Source organism: Magallana gigas, chromosome 7 (assembly GCF_963853765.1).
Source record: "Magallana gigas chromosome 7, xbMagGiga1.1, whole genome shotgun sequence".
Lineage (NCBI taxonomy): Eukaryota > Metazoa > Mollusca > Bivalvia > Ostreida > Ostreidae > Magallana > Magallana gigas.
In genome coordinates this window covers 24,128,207-24,155,392 of record NC_088859.1, presented here as the reverse complement: position 1 = coordinate 24,155,392, position 27,186 = coordinate 24,128,207, and the positions used below count along the sequence as shown (strand labels likewise).

At 33.4% G+C, this 27,186-nt stretch overlaps 2 protein-coding genes across 5 annotated transcripts; one reads left to right on the top strand and one right to left on the bottom strand.

Moving 5' to 3' along the window:
- Positions 1-1,667: 1,667 nt before the first annotated feature.
- On the bottom strand, positions 1,668-11,968 carry LOC105329062 (guided entry of tail-anchored proteins factor CAMLG). Its single transcript, XM_011430205.4, has 6 exons — positions 11,811-11,968; positions 9,165-9,228; positions 5,408-5,490; positions 3,558-3,907; positions 2,663-2,728; positions 1,668-1,947 (listed from the first exon to the last, which is right to left on the bottom strand). Exons 1-6 carry the CDS (start codon positions 11,920-11,922, stop codon positions 1,777-1,779), a joined length of 846 nt encoding a protein of 281 aa, XP_011428507.3. The 5' UTR covers positions 11,923-11,968; the 3' UTR covers positions 1,668-1,776.
- A 4,561-nt stretch (positions 11,969-16,529) lies between these two features.
- LOC105329064 (uncharacterized) lies at positions 16,530-26,258 on the top strand. Of its 4 annotated transcripts, none has more exons than XM_011430242.4 (3): positions 16,530-16,691; positions 21,459-21,648; positions 23,741-26,258. In XM_011430242.4, exons 2-3 carry the CDS (start codon positions 21,472-21,474, stop codon positions 24,614-24,616), a joined length of 1,053 nt encoding a protein of 350 aa, XP_011428544.2. In that variant the 5' UTR covers positions 16,530-16,691; positions 21,459-21,471; the 3' UTR covers positions 24,617-26,258. The 4 variants fall into 4 exon arrangements, with proteins under 4 accessions (XP_011428544.2, XP_065922323.1, XP_011428529.2 ...); XM_066066251.1 differs by lacking the exon at positions 16,530-16,691 and adding an exon at positions 19,083-19,611; XM_011430227.4 differs by lacking the exon at positions 16,530-16,691 and adding an exon at positions 19,085-19,630.
- The last annotated feature ends 928 nt before the right edge of the window (positions 26,259-27,186 follow it).

The following is a 27,186-nucleotide window of genomic DNA, read 5'->3' as shown; positions in this document are numbered from 1 at the left end:
TAAAAAGGCCGTGTCATTAAAACTCGAATATTAAGTGGTTTGAGGAAAATGTTTGTATCAATTATTTTTTAAATATTTATTTTACTTCACATTTAAAGTATATCACAAGGAATGGGCACATACTCTCCTTATTATTAGAAGAAATCAGGCACTGATTACTGTTCGATGCATGATTAATTTGTGTCCGATGATCGGATCCATGGTGAAATAAACACATGGAGCGAAAATGACCTTGACATTAATTGTTCAAATTTCTTGGACTTATTTTAATCAAATTTTGTTTCTAAACTTATTTCTTTCTAATTAATTTACGCAGAGAGTGGATTTTCACTAATTCACAATCAACTGCACAACATTCAAATAATGCTTTAGTGTAAAATCTTCATAACTAAAATTTCAATGATGGCGTATTTGACGTCATTTTACGATGCCTATATTGCTATTTTTTTACAGTGAGAATGTCCAATTCTTAATAATGATAAATTTCATTAGTTCTAATTCAGGAATATACAAAACAATACATGAGCGCCTCCACATTCATTTGTATATTTTTAACCAAAGTTGTCCGATCCAAGGTATGTGTCCCATGCATGGTTAACTCGCCCTATGCCATTTGTAAAGACAAAAACCAATACCAGCCCTATAGGTCAATTCAATTGTAATAGACAATTGATCCTTTAACAATTTTGGTAGTCTTAATTGCTCATTTTAACATTGTCTGCTGAGTGACCAGTTGTAGAGAAGAAGGTTTTTCTAAAAATGTACCAATTTTTGCTTTTACCCAAAAGGATGGCCCCAGGGGTAGGGGATATGAATTTTACAAATTACCTCCTCCTATAGATTCTTCCCACCAAATCTGGTTTAGATAACCCTAGCAGTTTCATAGAAGAAGCTGAAAAGTGAAAATCATCTGGGGGACTCAGTAAACAAACATCTGAAGGAGTCGGGTAACCTAAGAGTCTAAGAGACTCAGGTAACCTAATTATCTATGGGACTTAGGTAACATAATAATCCGAAGGACTCAGGTAGCCTCACATAATAAAGCTTTGATTGGTGAGCTAAAAATAGAGTATAATGCTTGTCATTAGCAAATTATGCTTTATTGTAAGTTTACATATCATCAATAATCTTTTATTTTTAGCCGGGCTCTGCTGAAAGCAGAGTCCTGGCTGTAGGCAGGCAAATCACCAATGTTACTATAAATAGCACAAGTCAACAAAAAACCTAACAAAGTAAAAGCTTCCGCTATACCAAATAGTTACACAAAGAGCCACGTTTTGTCAAAAGTGTTGGCATTTTGTTTCTTTTATTCTAATTTCAAGAGAATTGTCTATCTTTTTTAGTTTTCTTATTAATAACTTTAAAAAGTTTTAAAAACAAGACTATGCATTTTTGATACATACAATGCGCATGAATTTTTATGAACTACTTTGCTGCGTGTTGAAGAAATAGGGATTGAATATATAACGCTTGTTGCAAAATTCAAGGCAGTAACTGTTGAATTTTTTTCTACTAGACAGATATATTTTTGTTTGTAGCTGCTTACAAAATTTGGTCGCTCTCTGACGCTTTGCCGACATTAAAAGCATAGTTATGAGAGAGAGAGAGAGAGAGATTAATTTTCAGTCTTTACCACACAATATGCATAAAGACACACCAAAAGAGCCTGGCTTTTAGTACTTCAGTACTTTGATTATTTTTTAATGTGCATTTAATAATGCATGTACAAAGTTGAAAGTATGTTCAATCGTGTTATTGCAAATAAATGTTATTCACTCATATAAAAAGTCCACAAGTGAAAAACACAAACAGAAAGAAGAAAAAGTCCTCGGACACAGCCTTCACATATCCCATTATTCGACTGTAGGTCTGGATCAGATGAGGGGATAATCCACACAGCATTAAGGCAGCAGACATCACATTTTGACTCTGGTGCATTTTGACACCCTAAAAGAAAACAGTACAGAAATCTCAAATGCAAGATACAATTTTTAAAAATTGTCTTCGCTCCTCTATTAAGTAGATTAGGTATCAATGACTGAGGCAAGAACTTTAAAAATGTGACAAATATTTTAAAAATATTATTAGCATAAAAACAAATAAACAAAACTAGACAACATTGACATGGTGACCATCTCAAAGGGCCCACTCAAATAATGGACAATAAGATGAAAAGTCTTTCACAGAATTTTGCTTTGACCTTGACCTAATAGACTCCTCTGACTGTTACCCTGCTTTCATTGTTTGGTGTTTGAAAATATTCATTCATAAATGGGGGGGGGGGGGGGGGGGAGATAAAGAGTCGGAGGAATCTCAGATTATCTTAATCTTATTTCCAGGGCCTATCTATTTGGTAAAAAGAGACCTGCAGGGCTTTAATGGTCAATCGTTTATTATATACACAGTTTCATTTATAATGCACACAAAATGCATACATCTTATTTCTACAAGTATACAATGTACAGGGTATCAAGGTAGACTTCCTAAAATAGAACATATATTTAATTCAATATTGCCAAGTGACAAATTACCATGAAGTTTTCAAGATGAAGTTGAAATTGTTTATAGAGGACACAGCAATTACCCGAAGTAAATATTCATGTTTGATATATGGCCATATTGAGAATTATCTACCGTCAAAATAATTATAATACAGCCTCACCTTTAGAAAATTATTGTTGAACAGGTATAATCCAAATTGTAATGCAGTAAATGGTAAAAATATAGTCTGAAAAAAAGGTGAATAAGATTTTAACACACACTAATGCACATACTATATTCCAAATCTAAGGCTGAAACGGTAACAAAGGCGTCAAGCTAACATTTTCTTTTTGATAGATATCATTAATTTGAATTTCTGTACCAATAGTCATATATCAAATATTATCAGAATAAAAAAGTAAATGAATTATGGTTTGTGTAACTTAAATGCAAGAGCTACTTTAAAGAAAACACAAGTAATCCCAGATTACAAAGCTCAAGAAATTATTGGGCTATAGGCTTCAATATTGATTTGTGATGTTATCACAGTGAAAGACAGTTGAAAATGTAAACATAAATGTGTAAACCATCAAACTCATCAAAATAGATGTAATACAGTAAATATATTATATTTGGCGGTGTATTCTATTTTGTGTTTCTGGCTGAATAGTACATAAAGTACATTGCCAAATGTCAAACACATATGCAGATAAATCCACTCTAACATGTTGAAAAATAATTTTCTGCCAAATACTGTAAACGTATTGTATTTGGTGTGTATGATATTTGGTGGAAATTAGTTTTCGAACAAGTTGGCCTGGATTTGAATTAGCTTATTCCTGAATGTGACTATAATCACTATTCTTTAACATAGATGTATGGCATTTAGCGATGTACTTGATTTAGCGGAGGGCTGCATTCCGCCAAAAGCGCTAAATAGAATACACAGCCAAATGTAGTACGTTTACAGTATTGTTCATGCTATATATCATACGTTTACAGTAGTTAAAAACATTTAATCATAAACAGACCCAAATTCTCAAAACTTTATATACAATACAATATGGTAAACCTACCTCAAAATAAAATAAACCTTGGCCAGATTTTAAAACCATGCGACTGACAAATGCCATTAAAATACAGCCTAATATGCGATACATCTCAAACAGCTGATTCTGGGAGTAGGACACTCTCTTCTTGGGTTGAGTACTGGGAGACCGCTGTAATGGCACTTCATCTGGTACAGTCACTTCTGGCAGGATTTCAGCTCTTTGTAACTTCACAGTATTACTTTTTCTTTGATGCAGTTCACCTTTATCAAAACTAGATATCAAAAGTGGTCTCTCTTTGGAATTTTCTCCGTCTGATTTCTCAAGTGTTTCTTTCATTTGAATTTCTTTGACCTCAATTAGATTTTCTGTTTTCCCTGTCAATAAAATTGTTATTAATGTGGCTTGACACACGAATGCATTATTTGACAGAATGATAAATAATCATTTTTGAAATGTACTATAAAAAAAATGAGACCAATATCAGCTTTCAATTATTCAATATGATTTATCAATTGATGCAAAATAAAATTATCTGTAAATACATGTCAAAGACAGCCATATAAAACTTTATAATATTTTTGATTAAAAATATATTTTTGAAAATGAATATCAAGAATTGTACCGGTAGATATTTTTTAAAACTGGATAAAATCTACAAGTAAACTGTAACTCACTATGCAATCATATTTCAACAAGAAATTGAAATAAAATTGTAAAAAAAATTAAAAATTGGAAAATCTTTAATCAAACCAATCCCGATTGTAATTAAAATGATCTCAAACAAAATCACATAAAGTTAAAACATATAACAGTTTTGGAAAAATTTCAGCTTGTTTCATTTAAAAATGGTTTGTTCATTTACTGATCTTGTAATACATATCAATTTCTCAGAATAAACTGCAGTATTTATGTAAAATTTCAATTTTAAAATAATTCTGATCAGGATCTTTTTTTTTAATCTGGATCAGTTCAAATTTTTAAAAATTTTAATTTTTTAAATTTTGCATTTTCTTTTTTTCTTTGTGAAATATCATTGTCATTGTTTGATAAGTGTTTTATTTGTCTTTTGTTACTCTTTATATTTTTAACCATAGATTTAAGATATCAAAGAATAACAGATTTATTTTCAGAAATAATTTTTAAATTAAAAAAATTATAGAGTAGACCATACCATCTTTGGCATGTAATTATTGATGATTACATTACGCATCTATTGAGACCAAATTTTAAGCTCTAAAATACCCTGTTTTAGGTCTAAACAAATTTTCCACTTTCACTGAAAAAATACCCAAAAAATTATATATAATAATTGAAAGCCGATATCGATCTCTGTTTTTGTTAAATCATGTTTGATAAAAGATCTTTATTAATCCATCAAATAAAATTTTAGTGTGTTGAGGAACCTTAAGTAACATTAATGATTTTTAAGTGCTCAATTTTACCAATTTATGACTGTAACTACAAGAAGCACATACATGTACCGGTATGTTAAAGCTGACAAAAAAATTATTTTTCCTACACATGCATGTAAAAATTCAACCCCTATTCGTAACCCCATGATTTAAACAAAATGGAATCTACACAACCTCTGTACAATGCAAAATGTTATAACAACACAAAATGTAATAAACTCCCACTAAAACATTTTGTGTAATTATATTATGTGTCAAGATCAATGCAAACCTTAATAACGCAAAATGAAATAAGATTGGTTTTTTTCATCAGGCTATGTTTTATTGGATATGCACAATTTCTTGTGCCTTTCTAAACAAAAAAAAACTTAACACTTTACCATTCTCTTATTCGTAATTATGAATGCATTTTGAAATGAAGTACTGGTATGCAAATTCTGAACCAAAGCAAAGTACACATACCTGAGTTTTCAGTTTCATCTGATATCTGTTTGCCTCTGCAGAGTAAACAGGCCTTCCTATTTCCAAAATTAATGTTACCACATCTGCAATGTACAATAAAGGAAACCCTCCTGTTTATGAAGATTATACATGTTAAAAAGAACACAAATAAAAAGAAATTCAAAGCGGTACATAACAATGCAATATATACACCACTGACTATAATTATAAATTTCTTTCTCTGGCATTTGTTTTCATGGATTCGGCATCATGATGTCAACATGCTTTTAATAGATGGGCGAGTCTATAAACATGCGCCAATCAGAATCTTTGTTGCAAATCCCATTTGTAATGCACACCAATTAGAAAGTGTGTCGTAACTCAACACAATGCTGTATCCACCATGGTGTATATTTCATGCAAGATCTATGATAATGTACCTTTAAAATGGTGATAAATTCATAGCAAACCAAATTGTACCATGATATAACACTAAATTCAATTAGTGAATAAATTTTCATTCTATAATAAGAATTAAGGGGGAACAGGACACTGATCATGTGACTATCGTTGCAACGATGCTTTGATGTGCTAACTCTATTATGACGTCATAATGGATTTGATTGTATGATGCTATGATGTCACTTATCCATTATGATGTCAAAAATGATTCGATAGTAATAGAATCATTCATTATATACTCGTGTGGGATAGTGAAATTCCACCGAGGGGCCAAGATTCACGGTCTAGGACTCGGCTGCCGAGTCCTAGACCATGAATCTTGGCCCCTCGGTGGAATTTCACTATCCCACACGAGTATATAATGAATGATTATTTTTCTCGCATTATATTACCTTAAAAAATGATGTTTGACAACTTTCTGCTATGACGTTCAAAAGATTACTTTCGGTTTATCCCTCCGCGTGCTTCAAATAGTGCAAGTCAAAATGAGAGCATACGACAGTTTTTAAAATTAAAAATATGATAAATTATAATCAATTAAGCAATATAATTACTTAATGGATGATTTCAATGCACCATTTCGCATTTTCCTACAGCAGACATCGTTTGTTTCCGTTTTAAAACGGCGTGGTAATACACAGTGTAAGACAGAAAAATCTCACACTGCTGTCTCACACCGGACAAACCGATCTCACACCGGTGATAATGCGAGAAATCTGTTTCTCGTACCTTACAGCTCTAAAGTAGTCATTTTCACAGTATGTTCAAACTTAGATTTAAAAACTACAAAATTTGAAGTGCTGATTTTAGCAATATTTTGATAAAATTATGATATTGCTATGTAAAAAAGTCAATGAGGTAAATAATTTTGAAATTTGTTTCCGTTCTTAAAACTAATGAATACAATTTGCAAATAAATTCAATCAAATAAAATAGTTGCGGTATATTGCAGAAAACTGAAATTGTCCAAAAAAATTCATATAATGCTAGAAAAGGGGGACAGTTCCTATCAAATATCTCCCTTGCAAGGTAAGAAAGTAGTCATGAAAATGATATATGCTGTAGAAGACATCTTAATGTTAAAGCTGAACACCGTTCTTAAATAGGCACCGGCACACAGATACCTGGCATAAAACCCTTTGATTTCGTTACATCCGATTGCACACCCGAAACTCGTGACCAACATGTAGTATTCCTTTCGTAGTCTATGGATTTTATGCATTTATTTCTTATTCAAGTGCACATTCTATTTGTAAATAATGCATTGACCAATTTATTTGATGTTAGTATTCTCCTGGATTGAAAAATAGTGAGTAAAATTTGATATTTTCATTACAACCGAGTAACATGGCAAGGCAGGATGTACGTCCACAAGCGAGACCTCTACAGCAAAGTACTTTGACTTATATATAGGGGTTGTAGGGACAGCAGTGATAAAAGAGAAATATGGTGGACAGTGCCTATTTATGAGCAGTGTTCAGCTTTTATGTATTTGAAGAAGCAAAATATTCATTGACAAATAATTTTACGCTGCAATGCCCTGTTTCCCCCTTAAGTTAATTTGAAACAAGTCTGGCAACAAGTATTTTTATCTGGTTCATGAAAACCTAATACATACACATAATATGAAGAGTATGATATCATAAAGGGACATGGGGACGGACAAACCCATGATTCAGCAAATATCGAATTTTTACATCATTTCCACATATTTTACACATCATATGAAAAGATGAACTTTGAAAAATTACAGTGTTCAAAAGTAACTAGAGGTACTGTGAGCAAGCTCACAATTGATACCCCCCGCTAAGATAAATTAAAAATCATAATGCGTGTATTTTTCCAATTATAGAAAAAATTGGATGAATCTATTCACCGTCTATTTTCTTTATATAACAACTGCTCTATGTTTTTAAAACTGTTGGTCATAAGCAATATTTGTGTGAAGTAAGAACATTCAATGCTTCTCCATAAGAAAGATAATGACCAGACACGAATTTTGCACCTTTTCTGCCAGTGACCTTGACCTTGCCCAAATGACCTTGGGTCAAGGTCATGAAACACCTTTGGTCCTAAGCAATATTTTTGGTAAGTTAGAACATTCAATGCTTCTCCATAAGACAGATAATGACCGAACACAAATTTTGCACTATTTTTCCCAACGACCTTGACCTTGCCTTAATGACCTTGGATCAAGGTCATGACACACCCTTAGGTCATAAGCAATCTTTGTGTGAAGTAAGAACTTCCAATGTTTCTCCATAAGAAAGATATGGACCGGACATGAATTTTGTATTTTTTCTGCCAGTGACCTTGACCTTGCCGGAATGACCTTGGGTCAAGGTCATGACACACCCTTAGGTCATAAGCAATCTGTGAAGTAAAAACTTCCAATGTTTCTCCATAAGAAAGATATGGACCGGACACGATTGCACAGACAGACGGACGGACAGACGGACGGACGGACAGACAGACGGACAAGGTGATTCCTATATACCCCCCTAAACTTTGTTTCTGGGGGGTATAAATACTGTGGAATCATTAGAATTTGTGGTGGCTCAATTTTCGTGGTATTCGTGGGTAGCCCTCTCCAACGAATTGACAACCTCAACAAAAACAAATTTAAGAAGAGATGTTAGCGTTACTGAAACTGGAAACTGACGCATCCACGAAATTACATCCCGACGGATAAGCAAAAAACCCACACTCCACGAAAATTGGCCCCCAAGAAATTAAATGATTCCACAGAAAATCAAATTAAAAATAGAATAACGTCTTGGGCCAACACAAAAATATTGAGTTTTCCTTCCGCTTCATAGCCACACAAGCGCAGGGGAATGTAAATACTACAGCGTGACATACATCATGAGCCAGAAACCTCTCATTAAAACATGATGTCTTCAGGAACTATATATTTATTAAGTTGCATTCTCTATAAATGCATATTTCTTACCACAGTCATCGAATAGCTTCTATATCAAATTATTTTTTCAGTGTGTCAATCCCATTGTAACTATTTTTAGACAGAAATCACAATCACATGACACTATACCAGTGTCCAAAACAACTCGGTTTGTTTACATGTGCAATTTCCGTATGAGTTTTAATGACCTGTAAATTAATAGGTGAAGACTCGTGATGCTCGAAACCTTCCGTATGATGATATCTCGAGTAGCTCTTTTTATTTCCGTTGTCATAATCAAAAAGCAAAACATCTATTTTTGAGTGATCGTGCCACTTTAACATGATAAATAAAAATGTCCATATGATGTAATAAACAATATATGACTATTCACCATAATATTTTGGTACTTACTGTTCACACGTCCACTGCTGGCTCTCTGTGGACTTGTCTTCTTTACTATCATTGCCCTCTCCACCTGTTATAATCAAACAAAAAGACATAGTACTTGCGTGTGTATTCCTTTTTTTTCGATGCCATTATACATGTATTAAAAATACAATATTTTTTCAAAATCCTATCATTGTTCAATAATTTGATATTTACTAAATTAAAAATTTCTCCTTTGAAAAGCCCCATTATATCTCCATGTTAAAATCATTGCTTTAACCTGAAAGATAAGCTGCATACAAGATCTACCAGTGTTTGGGAATATAAAATTTGGTCAAGCTATATACACATTGTTGCTATCAAAATTGTTGGTATCAGTTAATCTGACCATCAATTCCCAGTAAATTGCATATGGCTTCTAATTGCATGTTCTTATGAGTAAATTCTATTAACGTAAAGTCTTGTGTATAGCATTCACCTTTGTATAATACGAAAGTTGGGTGTAAAATGTTTTAAAAAACTTGCTGTTCCTATGTAAAATACGCACCCAAAAAATGATTTTTTTTAAATAACCAATGTGTATAAGTTGATAATGTTTTCAAAGTGCTTAACAGTAATTATGTCTGCAGATCAAACCCCAAACAACAAAAGTAATGATTAATTGATAATTAGTCAAATTCTTGGATAATTATGATTGAAATAAACATTGTGAACGTTTGTATGTTGTTTATCGTCATCATCAAGTTGTACAAATGATTGATCTATTTTTAATTAACAGTCTATGTAAATCAATAATGTTTAACTGCATAACGGAACTAAAATTAAATAAGTTAATCAAATTTAAATTATTGCTAATCTTCCTGCACTCAAATAACCTGTAAAGTCCAACATGAAACAGGTGCATGCTTCACCAGAAATTGTTAAACAAATATAGACTCTGCCACAAGTCTACAGGTGACTGGTTATGTAATGGCCAATACACTGGCGAGAACTTGTTTGATGCAAGGAACAGTGGACTGGGTGGATAGATATTCTAATACATGTAAATTAAATTAAGAATAAGGTGTTCCTTACAAAATAAAATTCGGTCTTCACTCATACAACTTGCATAACACGCAATATCAGCATTCATACTACTGCGATATCTAGAAACACACTCTAAAAAATGGGGTAAAAGTTTGCTCCCATGTATAATACACATGTTTGATCCAATTTTGACTGAAAAAGATATGTGTTATACTGTATAATGTATATGTGTATAACTTATACACAAGACTTTAGGGTACTAATCTGGTACTTGATTCTTGGTTTTTTTCTAAAGACAGAAGACACTACACCTAAAATGCCAAAGTAAACTCCGATGTCACAATCATTTTAACAAAAAGGGAGAGAACTACTGTTTCTTTCCAGTGCAATATTATGTCACTTCATCAACACATAAAATTATACATGATACCGAGCACAGCCCACCTCGAAAAACAAGCCTTAATGGTAACATGTATATTTAGGATAATCAGAGAAAATGAAAGTAATAACAGCAAAAAAATTTCCTTTCAGCTCGTGTGCTCCACCATATTGGCAGACATTTTCTTCAACAAAGTTCAAACAACCATTAAATGACTTGCACTTGTCAATGTTGATTGTCCCTAAACTCTATTAATAACTTTCTAGTGTTCCAATCTAAAATAATTTGAAGGAAAATAATTGACCATGCAAACCAGATAAGTTTCAACAGTGCTGAAATCAGGAGATATGACTGGATTAATGTATGTCTAATCAAATTATGAAATTGTGGAAAAACCTAGCTATTTCAACATCATGCAACGAATTAATCTTTTAGATACTTATTATGTGGCAGCGAGAACTGGTAAATGGCAAGATTGTTCTTAGGCCAATTAGTATATAATTGGCAGACAAAAGTTAACACAGGTAAAATTTCTTACCATTGGTATGCCAACAGTACCAATGTTGGCATCCATTGCATTTACTTTCAATGTGTCCCAGAACAAATGGAAATTGGTATCAAATAATTATCAAGTGTATATGATGGTATAGTAATCTCATAGTTATGACTCAATCTAGCCATTTCCTCTAATGATCTACTCATGTTTTGCAGGAGAACAAAAATTGTACGGTAAAAAAAATACTTTACTGTACTATAAATGTTTTATTTCTGAACACATCATTTAGCTGCAAAATGATGCACAAAGCAAAAGTATTACATCTTGCTTTCACATTTTCTTCAAAATAATCAGCCAGTGTTAACTAGCTGGTACACTAAGGATTAGTGAATTTATATACCCCAAAACTCGTTCCGAGTATATATATGGTTCTAATGGTGCCCATGGCACAAATTTTTACCATTGGCAAACAGGTGATGGTACCATTGGATGTACTCTAAACGCACCCACTGTCTGATTTTACATATATGTACATATTAGAGATGCAACTGATGATTATTTACCTATTTCTTTTACTTAACTAATCAAAAATAATGTTTAAAATGTCATTATTAACATCCATTTGGTAAGTCATTGGTAATTTCATAACTCATTAAAATTAACTGATACATTTTGACCAAGGTGTTCGACTGACGAGGTCCTATTCATCAACATTTTACTAGTTCAATAGTATTCAATAAAATATATGTTATCGTGTAAATTATCATACCATTGATTTCATGTTCCGCTCTTTGTCGGCTATACAGTCTATTTATCCTTTTCTCTGCGTTTTCAAGGATTCTCCTTTTTCTTGCCTCACTCCTTGCTACTGCATCCGCCATGTTGACAATTTATTTTCGTATTTTTATCAAATGTTATTTAATAAATTTGTAGGAGAAACGTTTAGGGTAAAATATGCACACAAGTTAAAATTCTATTTGTTATAAATTTGTATTTAACGCCTTTCAATAAATTTGTTTTTTTTACTGTACACATACACATGTGCGAAACAGTGGGCTTGTTACATGCACCCCCCCCCCCCCCTTTTAAACTAGAACCGACCTCGTTACAATACAACAAGTAGATTTTCATACTGACACACTGACATAATATCCAGGAATTTTTTTTAAATGTGCGGGAGGGCGATGATACAAAATTTGTACTTTGGATGTAATTAAGTATACTTATAACAGTATAAAGTCAATATCTAGTAAATGACAGGTGCCTACCGTACAGGTTTATGAAATTCAAGATATTTTAATTTAATGATCCTTCATTACAATAGCTTTGGTTTATACGGTGTACCAGGCATAGGCGCCGAAACTGGGCGGGGGGCTAGCCTCCCCATCCACTTTTATTTTTGCAAAGTTATAGCCTAACCATTACTAACCATGCCCCCTTTTTTGCTTCTCAAGATTTTTTTGATAAGTCTAGACGCCCCCCTTTCAATTTGCTTCCGACGCCATTGCTGGAGCTTAAAATGTTGGTACATACAAAGAAAAATCATGTTTTAAACTCATTTTCTATGAAATATGAAGGCTATAAGTAACAAATCTTGGAGTTTTGTCCATTTCTGACCTTGCAGAGACATAAATAACATTGTTATTTATGTCTCTGTTCTGACTAATGAAATATATCATAATCTAGAGAATGCCCACATTCTCTCAAACAACGGCATTAAACAAGCTCTTGACCTTCTCTTTAAAAAATGATGTCAAAATGATAATGGAATCGTGATTACTTTTTCCAGGATTTAATATAGAATGTCAATTAAGAAATTGTTTCATTTTCTAAACAACTCATTTAAGGACGTTGTTTACTCAGGGTTGAAGTTCTCAAATGAAATACTATTGACAGAAAACTCGATATTTTTACTATATTATGGAATTAGGTTCAAACAAAGTTGGACTTTTAGCAAAACAGAGGAAATTCGGACTAAATTTTTCAGACCTTGTTTTTCACTGAAATATTTTGGTAGTACTGTTATATTTAAAGTTAAGATTTTATTTCGATGTTACTCAACATAATTTTGCATATTTTCAGTTAGTTTATCTCACTTTTTCATTTAGATAACAGTATGACCCACACTACAAAAATTTTGAAAAATGCTTATAAACGGGGCCATGAATTTCATAATTTAGGTAGAGGAGTTCGTAGACAACAAAACAATGCATTTAGTTTTTTCCCCACATGTGTGGGAGAAATTACGAGAATTTTCTATGATTGAATAAAATTTTACTGTAGGGCTATTTTGGCCCCACACTAAGGCCTAAACTCCTGTCCTAGGGGCCATAAAAATCACAATTTAGTAAGAAGACTTCATGGGTATCATAACCAAAGGAAAGACACACATGCTGTTGTAGATATCATGTTGAAATAAAAAGTACCTTCAAATCATGTATGGACTTTCGGAAAAAGATCATCAAAAGATCATCAAATGACATTGGAATTGATGTCCAAGTATTCGAGTCCATAAGCGATGGTGGATGTCACATTGTGAATAAATCCTACTTTGCAATGCATGAAGCGACAGTGTGCAGAATGTGGTATACACAAACTATACTTATTACCATGCAGAAGAAACTGTAGACCCGGAGACAGACGAAACAGTCAAGTGGGAAAATTTGAAAAAGTTGAAATCAAAGTGAAGGGCAATAAAACAACAAAGAAACTCGTTCTAGTTAAAAAGGAATCAAAAGGTCAGTGATTTATTTTCACACTTTCTGCAACTATTAAAATCGTTTCCATTCCATCAACACCGAGCTACTAGGCAAAACAACCAATTTCAAGAACTTTCATCTAATCTTCCACTCAACCACTGCATCTGTGTTCATGACTTTTCTGAAAATTACCGTTGCACAGAATTAAAACAACTTCAAAGTGCTTACTTTCAAAAAACTGAAGTCTCTGTTCACGTTACGATTATACATCGCCATGCACTACCCGACATTGATGGAATGGAGAGCACTGAGCAGAACGTGCGTTATTAAATTCATTCATGTTGCGTTGAAGTTTATTTTGCATTTACTATATGAGCATTTTTGTTTCAATTAAATGTTTTTGTATTATTACATGATTGTGTTTATAATGTAGGACCTCAAGATGCTGCTGGGGGACTGTTAATAAGACAGGCAGATCTGGCAGTTTTGCGTGGACAAGCCCATATACAAAATACCCAGGATCTGTTTCAAATATGACGCGGACAAAATCTGTTTGCCGGAGACGGCTTTTCCGTTTTCTTGATTTCATCCCAAGAGAAGGTAATTTAAGTTTCAAACCAATTTCAAACATCAGATCTGTCCATCAAGTCATCGTTGAAAACTCGTCTCCCCATATCATTATACGCGAACTGTCCTGCTTTTGTGAAAAATGCAGTTTACAAATTTATCACGAATGTGTAAATGTTCAAAGAATTTGGCAAGTTCAATACTATGAAATAGTCAAGGAGACAAATAACACATTCGATGTTGAAGAAGATGACGAAGAGGTGCCCTTGTCCGAAATGGTATCCAAAGGACAGGTAATTGCCGTATATGCGAATGACCCACACCATGACTATTTCTTGCTAAAGGTTCAGGAAGCAATTCAAACATTAAACAGCGAAAGCACCGACGCTTGGGGCTCAATTCTTCCAGCTGGTATTAAGGTCATCACAGGACTCTATTACGACAATATTAATAACAAGAATCTTCTGTCATACAAACTTATACCCAGGAGAAGAGCCGTAGTGCCAGCCAGTGCAGTAGTTTATATCTGTTCAGAAATAGACGCTAGGGCCAATATTGTTTTGGACGAATGTGTCCATTTAAACATATTGCAAGCAATAAACGACATTATTACGTCTTAAAAATGAATTGTACATGATCGAATACATAAACGTTTAAGATTGTAAACCTAGTAAATAGAATAATATACCAGCATATAATTTTTCATGATTGTATAATTATAATATCCAAATATATGTGCATACTGTGCATTTATCTGTATTGTCTGGGATACTAGTAACAGTGCAATATCAAATGTGGAATGTTTTGAATTCGCTGATCAAATTTATAGATTTATACATGCAGCTTGAAATTTTCTAAAAGAAAATCACATTCCAATCTGTGAATTTTTTTTTGTTTCATAAACTATGATTGAGTTATTTAAATGAAGATATACACTTTTTAAAGTTATTACTTATATTTATTAAATATTGCCCGAGTTACAGGCGTGCATACTGTGATCTTATTTTAAGTACATTTACAACCATATCACTGGCAATGTTTGTGCACTAATTCATAACTTGCTTGCAGTGCAAATCTGGAGATACAGGAGATATGAATATTTATTTTAGTTTCAAAATTCACGGCTATTAAGAAGTTGAGTTTCTTTAGAATGCGACGTTGCGTTTGTGCGTCGTTTGACGCTATAAGCGTAACGTTAAGTAACACCAGTATCGTGCGCGACGTCCATGCATTTAGTTTTCCTCAAATATATAAGGGAGTAGAGAAGGAGACTTTTGAAAATTTGGTTGTTTTTATTTTTGCATATTTGGCCCCGCTTGTGGCGCCCTTGCATGGGGTGGTAGAGCCACAAATTTCACAATTTAGATTTCTCTTACCAATTCTCGATGCTTCACACTCAAATTGATAACAAGTAGCCTTGCAGTTTTCAAGAAGAAGTTAAAAATGTAAAATTGTTAACGCAAAACGCACGACGACGGACAAAGACCACTAGCAATAGGTCATCTGAGTGACTCAGGTGGCCTATGAAATAAAAAAAAAATCGTCAGCAAGATTTGAACCCGAAACACATCATGTCTATACAGAACGAAACCAGTGAGCTATGGGAGAATTGTTTATATGTAATATAAAGTACATATTGTAGTATTTAAAACAGCATTGTCATATCTCTTGACTTTATTTATTCTCTTGTACTTGCACTTCATAAAAACAATTAACACCAAAAACAATATTCATTTTTTGCAATTTTCGTTCTTGCATTATAGAAAGTCACTCCCACACAATCTGCAATATTCAGCATTGACAATATCTGAAAACTTCTGAAGTTTTCAAAGAATTCTAATGAAACAAATAGCAAGTAACGTTTCATGTGTAAAATCATTATAAGTCAAGTGAGTATAAAGATTATTTAAAGCTCTTTATTAGAAAATTGAATTACATGTCTTCGCTATTACTTTTATTATTAACAATACCCTGCGTTTGGATTTTTTTATCATTTTGAAATCCTTTACAATGCATGACTTTCATGTGAGAGTAGAAATCCTAGCTAGGATATTTCATATCTTTCTGTGCTACATGAAATATATACATTCACACTCAGAATGATGAGTAATTATCCATCTTGTCCATTAAAATGCTGGCTTTGACATATGTTGATGGATGGTATAAGCCTGGTCGTTTCGCTGTCTGTAGTGACCACAGTTCCACTTGAGAAACGCTTAAGACGTGTAACACTAGTATGTGCATGCTTTACTTTGCGGCGAAAAAAGAGAAAATCATATGCATTATGCACATTTGACATAAACATATTCATCTTTGGTGTGACCGCATGAATATATGTGGTAAATTCTGCTGAACCGGAAAAGAAATGGACATGTTTTTAAAATGTATGTATTTTTATTTTATTCAGTACATGATTAATATGCATAAACCAACAAAAAGATTAAATTTGTTTTTGTTTAAGAAAGTACATTTTTAATACAATACTTTCGTTGGTGGTTTAGGATATTTCAGAAAAAATACATACCCCAAATCTCTCTCTCTCTCTCTCTCTCTCTCTCTCTCTCTCTCTCTCTCTCTCTCTCTCTCTCTCTCTCTCTCTCTCTCTCTCTCCAATTATCAAGTATTCAAATATCCATTTAAAGGAAGTTATGATAGTTGATGTATTTCAATATCTTACTTTTGCCTAAGAAATAGCATATATCAAAGGCGATCAAGAGTACAGTCCTTTCTGACATATATTATTTTTCAAATAATATCTGCAATATGACTACTTTATATTTTAGTACGTATAATTATTATTTGTCGGGTTTGCGGTTAAATCCGCCTTGAAAAGATAATGAACATATGATAATAGCCGGCTCATAATGAATCATGCACTGCTAAACAAGACAGTCTTTAAAAAGTCATGGAATGTTTATGAACGTTTGCGGACATATTGATTAAAACTGGTTAGACGATGATTCAGTTTTACCTGTATCTGTGTAAAAAAAAATACTCAGTATATGTAAATACACAAATACAACTCCGCCCTGTCCGGAACAGTTTACAGATGCATTTTTTCTTTCTATGATACTTATTAAATATCATTTCATTAATGATTCCATGCATTTTCCTCCATGAACTTGCTCTGATATTAAAACTACTCATTAACCCATAGATTTTTTTTATTGTCACTAATTGAAAATCCTATTCGACACTTACGTAAATTTATAGAACTTTTCACACTCAGTAAATGTTTACCGATAAGTATATATTTCAAAATAGTTTGACGATAAAGAGAAACATAAATTATATATCGTGTTTGGGTGAATATCAGAGTTGAAAAAACAACAACACAAGGGCTGATTTCATTAGACAAATCTCCGTTGAAATAAAAGCAATTCAACTTGTCAAATTATTGACAATTGCATACGATATCAATATTACTGGCGTTTTGTTTGTTTGTTGTTGATTGATGTTAATATCGAAGACAATCAAAGTACTGAAGTACTGACGGGAGTTGATTTTATCGATTATCATATATTTTAAAATCAACTTATCTTGCGTGGCAATTAGTTTCTAGTCTGTATTTAAATTACACACTTTTTTATAATATGAATTTTAATTAGACTTTTCAGACAAGAATTTAGAGAAACCCCATATGAATCATGTTGTGTAATATTCAAAGAAGATTTCAAACTTTGTATTAGTAATCGAAACAATTCTAAAAATTGTATGGATCCAAGCACTATTGATATTGAACTCCAGTCTCGTTCAACCAGACGCTCGGCTGTCTCCGTTAAACTCCGACAAGCAAGAGAGCCTCTCTGTTTGTCGGAGATTTACGGAGACAGCCGAGCGTCTGGTTGAACGAGACTATATTAAACTCTGGCGTAGGAATACACGAGACTACATATATAAATATCTAAATTGTTCGTATTATATAACATCTTGCTATTTTCAAAGTGTTTATAGATAAGTTTCCTTGAAAAACAATGCTTCAGCAAAAATTACGTCGATTTTTTCTATTCTATTAAAGAACTAAGACTTGTCAGCGGTGATGATTTGTGCTTAGGTCCAAACACTGTTTCACTTTCGGTTTGCCAGAGTGACTGCATAGGAGAGTTGATTAAAATCAACTCCCAAAAATGCCTAATATGATCCCTTCAATGGTGCCATTCAACATGAGAGAAATGTTCTAAATCTTTCTTCTTTTTTTTTTTAACTTTTTACTCCCCGTCGTGGTAAATAAATGTGGTTTAATAAGCAAAGGAGTATTTATGATAAATATATGGAAATAGTAACACAATATACATAGATAGTGGGACAAAGTTTAAGGACTATGTGATTTTCTTTATTTAAAAAGAATATGGATTCATTCTTTGTCTTTTAACTTGGAATTTATACGGTCAAAAGTCCCAGGAGCTTTGTTTGATCACGTACCGACATTTCTTTGCTGACACTGTTTTTTTTTGGGGGGGGGGGGTGAATAAATAATTGTACGTTAAATTAAAGTTATTGACCACCCCTGGCAAACATAAGTACTCCTCGAAAAAAAAAATCCGGATCTGCACATGTTTTCCTATCACTTTAAACACTGTCCCTCACACAAAGAGTGGGGAATAGGGAGGGCAGTTAGAATTGTTCAAAATTCGTTATCCTTCGTCAACTAAAAAGATATGTTCCGAAGAAAAAAGTCTGCATATCAATATGCTTGAATGTCAAATACATGTAGTAGTACTGCGCATACCGTCAAGTAAACTGTATGACCCCAGGTCCTGAATACCTGTCACAGGTAGAAAGAACATATCCACGTACATTATCACCATTTGATATTCATAGCTAATTAGCAGGTTCACCCAGACAAGCCTTTCATAGTGTAGGAGATATTTTTACAGAAGAAATCGTTACGATGAACAGTTTTCTTGGGCCGAGACAATCCCTCAGTGACTTAGTCAGAATAGCTTGATCGCCAACACTCTACGTTATACGCTGTTATATAATGCAACGGCATTTACAGTCTCTGTCATATAGAAGGCAGCGAACAGGCGAAAGAGACAACTTGCGGTGAATTTTAAGTAGCTTTTAAGATTGATAGTTACATAAATTTAGATCTCGAGAGCAGTCAAACAATGAGACAATGATGTAAATATTGTGAACGGAAGTTTTAATGATTGGTTACGTGGATTCATTCAGAGATGGCTGGTCAAAGAATATTTCCTGCGTTGTCTTCTTGAATAACAAAATATGTGTTCATGATCGGGAATTACTGAGGAATTATACTTAGGACAGTTGATGTTACCACTGAAAACGAGTATTTAACTTGTATATACAGTATACCTTGGTAGGTAATTCATCATCAGGTGAAACTAAAGAATCCTTATTAGCATGTTTTTATATAATTGGTCATACATTATGCAAGTCAGTAATGTTGTCTTTATTTTATTTTTTGGGGGGGTCTGTTTAATATCCAGTGTTGTCTGAATAAGTGTACAAGACTGGTATGGGTTCCCGGTGATGTACGAAATTGGATTAATACTAAAGCTCACTAAATGATTACAAAAAGCCACACTATAAATCATTCAAACAGGTCCGGTTTATTCTGTATATTAGTAATTATGTATTTTCTCTGAATTCTATTTCTGCCATCAGAAAACCTGACAAAAATCTACCTCAATTGTCATACTTATGAAATTTGTTTTTCTAATCTATACTTTAATTGCTACCAACAGGATTTTAAAACTTTGATTAATTCTTAATTATGCAACAAGATTTAAACTTCCTTATAATTCAGGGTTGTCTCTAAGACCCAGGAAGCGCCTATAATGACATAATTACCCAGCTATTATTGCATTTCAAACACAATCTGCTATGAGCTAGACCTCCATACCCCGGCCTTCTACCTTTTTATTCCTTCCTTCTACTTCAATTTTTAGAGACAACCCTGCAATTATGTTGATACAATTTAATGTATGCTCAGAAATGTATATTTGTATATTATAAGATTTCAAAGTGACATATAGGTCCAATGGGCCGGGTGTAATTCGATAATGTATAATATTGTATTGTACTATATACCTATGACATACACATGTCACTATAATAAAATATTTACTTACTTATTTACGTACAATTTATACCAACAAAAAAACCCCAGAAAATATGAAGGTCACGATCATTCAAAAAGTACATATATAGGCAGTCTTTCTCTTTGTCATATCAATTTAGAGAGAAATTTCCATTAATTGTTTTTCTTGATGTTATAATGCTCTTTTCAACTTGGAAGGTTGACCAACATTGAATTGATTAAATTATTTAAACTACGTACTTAAACAGTCTAGCTATATATAGCTGTCAGAGCATGGAACTTGATCTCTGGAAGCTATCAAACAGCAGTTATTGAGGATGGTTCTGAATCCTTAAATTCATTTTTCACTGAATTTTGTCCCTTTTAATGCAATTTGAAGTTTGCCCAATATACTGTGGTTTCATCAATGTTTGTTAAGAATACTGATTTCCTTGGATTTCATAGTTAAGTTGATCCACAAAAAGTGCAATTTCTACTAACATTTTGTACTGATAGGATCATTGACAACGAATTTACGTTTCTTTGAAACTATGAATTTCACTGAATCAGCGAAAATTGATACAGTGTACCCACAAATACTAATGAAACCACAGCAATACTGATTGAAAGAATTCTTCAACTGTAAAATGACAAGCTGTCAGCTAGATCACTGATCCATCTCAAGAGTACCTAATCCAAACATCAGTATACTTGGGTATAATCTGTCTAATAGTCAGGAAATTATATACAGTATTTTAGGAATTTACATTTAAGTATACATATATACATGTGTAGTATACTTATATTAAGTCACCATACTCTTAGGAAGTATTAATGACTGCAACACGTACTACAACACTTCATTTAGTACTTTATTTAATATACCCATTGTTAAGGTATACAAATATGGAATTTCCTCATGTCAACATCCTGTCAGTGAGTGAAATGGGAAATAAGAGTCTAGCTACCAACTATTAAACTACAGGAAATGATGAAGTTTTTATGTCAATTATAAGTAAATATAAACATTTATGTGGCAAAGGTTCAATTCTATAATTTTTCATAGTTTTCATTTGTCTATGGATGCTTAACATTCTGGTTTTAGATTCCAAATTGTGATGGGTTTTATGAGAGGAATGTTTTTGGCTGTCACCATTGGGACTACCTGTCTGCTTGGAGTGGTGACAGGACATGGTCGGTTGATTGAACCCCCAAGTAGGTCCAGTATGTGGCGCTATGGATACAGAAATCCCCCAAATTACAATGATAACCAGTTGTACTGTGGTGGAGTACAGGTAAACAAATTTTTTTAATGATGTTGATTTGTTGACGAAAAAATTTATTATGATTATTAAATACATGTAGCTACCGGGGGTAGTAGATTTTTAGATGAAAATGTATTTTTTAATGATGTTGATTTGGATACTAGAAGTTATGATTATTAACAGCTAGTAGATTTATAGATAAAATTAGAATATCTTACAACAAAAAATATGTTTAGGTCCCCTGGGTCACTCAGGTGACCTAGCTATTGCAATTGGTCGTCGTCCATTGTGCATTGTTCCTTTACAATTTTAACTTATTCTTGAAAACTACAAGGCCAATTGGAACAATTTTTGGAGTAAAGCATCTCTATGGTAAAAGGAATCTAAATTGTGAAATTCATGCATGGCTCTATAACCACCCCCAGGGTGCCATAGTTGGGGCTATATATACAATTTTTTTTTCTTCAAAAATCTTCTTCTCTATTCCCACGCATTTGAGGAAAAAACTAAATTCATAATTATGATGTCCATGAAGCCCTCTACCACAATGGTGAAATTCATGACCCCTGGGTCAGGGGATCAGGCCCTAGGGCGGGGCCGATATAACCATATAGTGAAAATGTATTTAATATTGTGTAGATTCAAGTTTGTTCAAATCATGATCCTCTTGGTAGGGTGGAACCACACAATTTGGGGTCAAATTTTTACATAGTAATATATAGAGAAAATCTTTAAAAATATTCTTTTCAAAAACCATTTGGTCAGAGGAGCTGACAGTCTTTAGCGAAAATAACCTTTTAAGTGTAGATTCAAGCTTGTACAAAGACATAATCCCGGGGGGCTGGGTGAGAACATATTGGAGGGGCAAATTTTTGCGCAGGAAAACTTTTTCAATCACTCTCAAAAACTCAAATGTTATAATACATGTATATGGTATTAAATTTGCTTATATGCAAGCATTTTTACAGTGTGTTGATACTTAATTGTTTAGACTCAGGGGCCCCTGGACAATTGTTGGGCCTTACAGGAGGTACATAAACAGTTGTTGTAAATATTCTTAAGAACTGTAATATGCTCAATATGTGATAATAACTGTTACAAAAGGGGCTCAATGTTTTACATAAGGATATTTAGAGAAAAATTTAAAAATCTTTTTATACAGGATCTATTCTACTACATCTGTTACATCGTCCAGATATTTTGTATATGATGTACTCCGTAAAGCTGATTTTATAAATATCATAATAAATGGCTATTGTTGCTCAGTTGAGCGAATAGTGGCCAATGGGCTTCTTGTTTATAGAATAATCTAAGTTATTAATGTATTATCGTATCATATCATAGGATCGTATCATAGGATTGTTATTGAATTCAGGGTTTTATAAAATATATATATTATGAATTAAATTTAAATCATATATCATTAAATGAAATTTTTGATCATATGGTGTAATATCTTTATCAAATGATACATTTGGTACCATTTTATTTGATGTTTTTTTGTATAACTTGATAATTATGATATTACCTTTATATGATTCATATATCATATATAAATATAAGTATTCAAGATTTCATGTTGTATAAAATAATATGCCAACATTTTCTTGTATGATGATATATAACATAATATAAATCATAAACTATGAATTTGATATGATTATGGTGGCTTCATTTAGGTGATACCTTGTCTCCGTGAAATGGAGTGTATAATTTTTGATTACTTATATTAACTTTACTTGATCAGATATATAATGACTCTAATGAAAAGGCCTAAACTTCCAAGGAAGTGGATATTAAAATAAAGTAACAGAAGGTCAAAAAGTGAGATATAGGAAATATTCTTTGATGGGCATTAATTTATACATCTGTCATACACCCTGCTACACTTGTCATTGGGGAGTGAACTCCTGACCCTCAGAACTGTTCTCATCAAAGTCCTTAAGTGTAATCACACCAGTTATAAATTATCTGAAAGTCCAAGCAGAACTAAATGATTTCTTAGATATATCTGACTTCATCACTTGAAACTTGAAACACATAGCAGCACTCACAGTAAAGTTAAGGCACTTGGTGACAAATAATTGAAAATATATAATACAAAAATTATTTTCTGTTGCAGATCCAGTATGAGGTTAATAAAGGACGTTGTGGGGTGTGTGGGGACCCATTTCAGGGGCCCCTGGACAATGAGCCGGGTGGAAAGTATGCTAATGGAATCATTGTTCACTCAACAACCATTGGTGCCATTATGCCAGTGATGGTAGAAATTACAGCTTCACACAAAGGATACATGGAATTCAGACTGTGTCCAAATGATGATCCACAGAAGCGGATCTCAGAGGAGTGTTTGAATGATTTTCCTTTAACCATTATTGAGTCGAAAAGTACAAGATACCAAGTAACGACATCTGGTAAATACAAGTTAAAGCTACAGCTTCCAGATAGTGTTAAGTGCCGTGCTTGTGTTTTACAGTGGAAGTATAACACAGGGAACAGCTGGGGAGTGGATCCAACAACAAACAGGGGTTGTATAGGCTGTGGAAACCAGGAACAGTTTTATGGATGTGCAGACATTGCAATTGGTCACCCAGACATTGAACCAGGCTATTCTTTGATTACCAACCAGATGAGTAAAGGAGAACCCATCTTTAAACCTGGTGTTCCCACTCCACCTCTTGTTCCAACTGAACTGGAAACATGGGATCGACCTGCCACTCCAGATAGTGGAGAAGAGGTAGATCCAGCTATCGTTCCAAGTCAAGGTGGATCATCATCAAATGCTGTATACAAGGTGTACAAAAATTTCCTTGACTTTCAAAGCCAGTTTCCAAACAAATATGCCAGACCCTGTGTCTGTCACTCCTGTGTAGGCAAGACTTGTGTGTGTGAATGTTTCGAAGGAGACATATCTGCCTCATCTACAAATTCTCTCCAAAGTTATCTTATGCTAACTATACTTGTTTTTTCATATGTTTTGCAAAGTCTTGCACTTTGATACACTATTTTATAACATCAGTATTTGCTACAATAATAATTAATTGCTATTTATTTCTTTTCTTTATGTTGAGATTTTAGCTCACTTGAGCTGATCATGAAGGCTCATTTTAGTGAGCCTTTTTTTATTAAAATTTTTCCATTGTCTGCCGTTGTTGTCCATCATTGTAAACTTTCCACATTTTCATTTTCTTCTTCAAAACACTGGGCCAATATCAACCAACTTGGAACATAACATTATTGGGTGAAGGGGATTAAAGTTTGTTCAAATGAAGGGCCGCCCAATCTTTAAGGCAAAATATATTAAGTTATTGAAAATTTGTTGATATTTTTCAAAAAAATTCTTATCCAAAACCATTTGGCCAAAAAAGCTGTCACTTAATTGTATGGAAGCTAATTCCTCAGGTAGTGTAGATCAAATTTTGTTCAAATCGTGATCCCCAAAGGTAGGGGTTACCGTGGAAGCATTCTCAGTTAGTTTAGAGTCAAGTTTGTTCAAATCTGATTTCCCTCTACACATATCTACCAGAAAATGTACTGCTGTTACATGTACTAGCTATACATGTATTATATGTACAAATCCAAATATATTGTTATGTACAGTCGCACCTGCTGTTACAGCCACCTTTAATCAGCGACCACTCGCCATGAGCGGCCAGTTTTAATCCCGCCCGTTTAGTTTTACACTATATTTTAACTGATTTAAGCGGCCACCTGTCTAACGCGGCCAGCGGCCACTGTTTTGTGTTGTTTATATATCGACACGTACTTATATACTTCATTACAAAGTCATTGTATATCAGTCTTGTGCGGAACAGCTTAACATGTGCAGCAATTAGCCGGTAATATGCACTTTTTTTCCTAGAAAATTTCTTTGAGATAATAAAACGGGTTCTTAATATATATAAGAATGGAATTTTTTATACTTTTTTAAATTAACATTAAAATTATCATTTGGGCGTATTTAGCAGAAAATGTTTTGGTCTTAATCCCTTGATAAATGGAATTAAAATGGCCATTTAAATTAATATAAACTGTTTATTTAGCAATCCGAGCTGTGCATTCATCATCTCTGTGTACGCCGCCATTACAGATGCTATTAATAAATCTGTGCAATAGTACTCGGTGTTTTTTCCCCATTAATTTGAAACCTGGAATAAGAGGCCACCTGTCTTTAGCGGCCAGTTTGGCATTGTCCCACAGGTGGCCGCTTAAAACAGGTGCGACTGTATATCTTTTAAGAGATTGTGACAACCTGTTTTATTTTTTTCTTCTCCATTTTTACTTTACCAGGGACAGCTTATGATTAAAAATTTACTTGTAAATGTAAACCATTTTTCTTAGAATATTACGAAAAATGTTACTATAAAGGTGACCAGGCCTTTGGATTATTAAACTGGTAGGGGGGTTTTCTGGACACTTATACTGATATCACCCTACGTAACTAGCAGAGAAATGTATGGTACTGCTGTTAGCCTGTTACCTATAATACTACCTACTAGTATATATTTATGTACAAATCTAAATATATGTATGATATTTATATATATTTTTGATGTAACAACCCAGGTTTTTTTCTATCTTTACTGTATCATTGGCATACTTAGCCAGTAACATCGCATAACCGGAAATTTACTTGTAAATTCTTGATACTAGGGGTATGGTGGAGGCTTAATTGGGGGGGGGGGGGTCATTTTTGCAAAGAAATTTATAAGGGAAAATCTTTAAATTCTTCTTAAAAAGACTGAGACTTGTGTGGAATCGTCCTCAGGTAGTGCATGTAGATTCAAGATGACCAAATCATCTCTGGTTAGGGTGGGGCCTCAGTAAGAAAGGGGTGAAATTTTATATTTGAATGAATAGAGAAAAATATTTGAAAAACTTATTCTAAAAAACTGAAACAATAAAAGGAGTTCGTTGTAAAAAATTTAACTTAGGAATATGTATTGAAATTCAAGATATACCGGTACTCTACAACTCTAGATATTTTGTATTTCATACTCTAAAGACAGTATAAAGCATTTGCTGGCTATTGTTGCTCAGGTGAAGGATATTGCCCTTAGGCCTCTTGTTATGCAGTTAAAAACTGTAATTTTATCCATCAAAACTACATGTTTTAAGTGTGCAAAAGATCCATGCTTAATAAACCTGTCATAACCTATCAATGAAAATTGTATGACTTTTTATTAGCTCACCTGAACTGAAGGTTCAAGTGAGCTTTTCTGATCACCTGTTGTCTGTCGTCCGTCTGTCCATCTGTTCATCCAGCTGTCTGTAATTTTTTCCATGATCCCCAGGACAATACTGGGACCCTTAAAGAATGATTTGTTTTCGTAATGAAATCCGCCAAGGGTTTATGGGGAGCAAAGTGGACCGAAAACCATTGCCTAGCGAAGATGGCTTTGACTGAGATATTAAAATTTGTCGGTGGATGCAATATCATAGAAATTAGGATGTATTGTCCCAAAAGTACGTTTCAGTTATCTTTATACACAGACCCTGAAACGTGCTACTACACCAATTGCACGGTTCGGTTCGTTACGCTTTATGAACGGTACGGTTCGCTTTGTG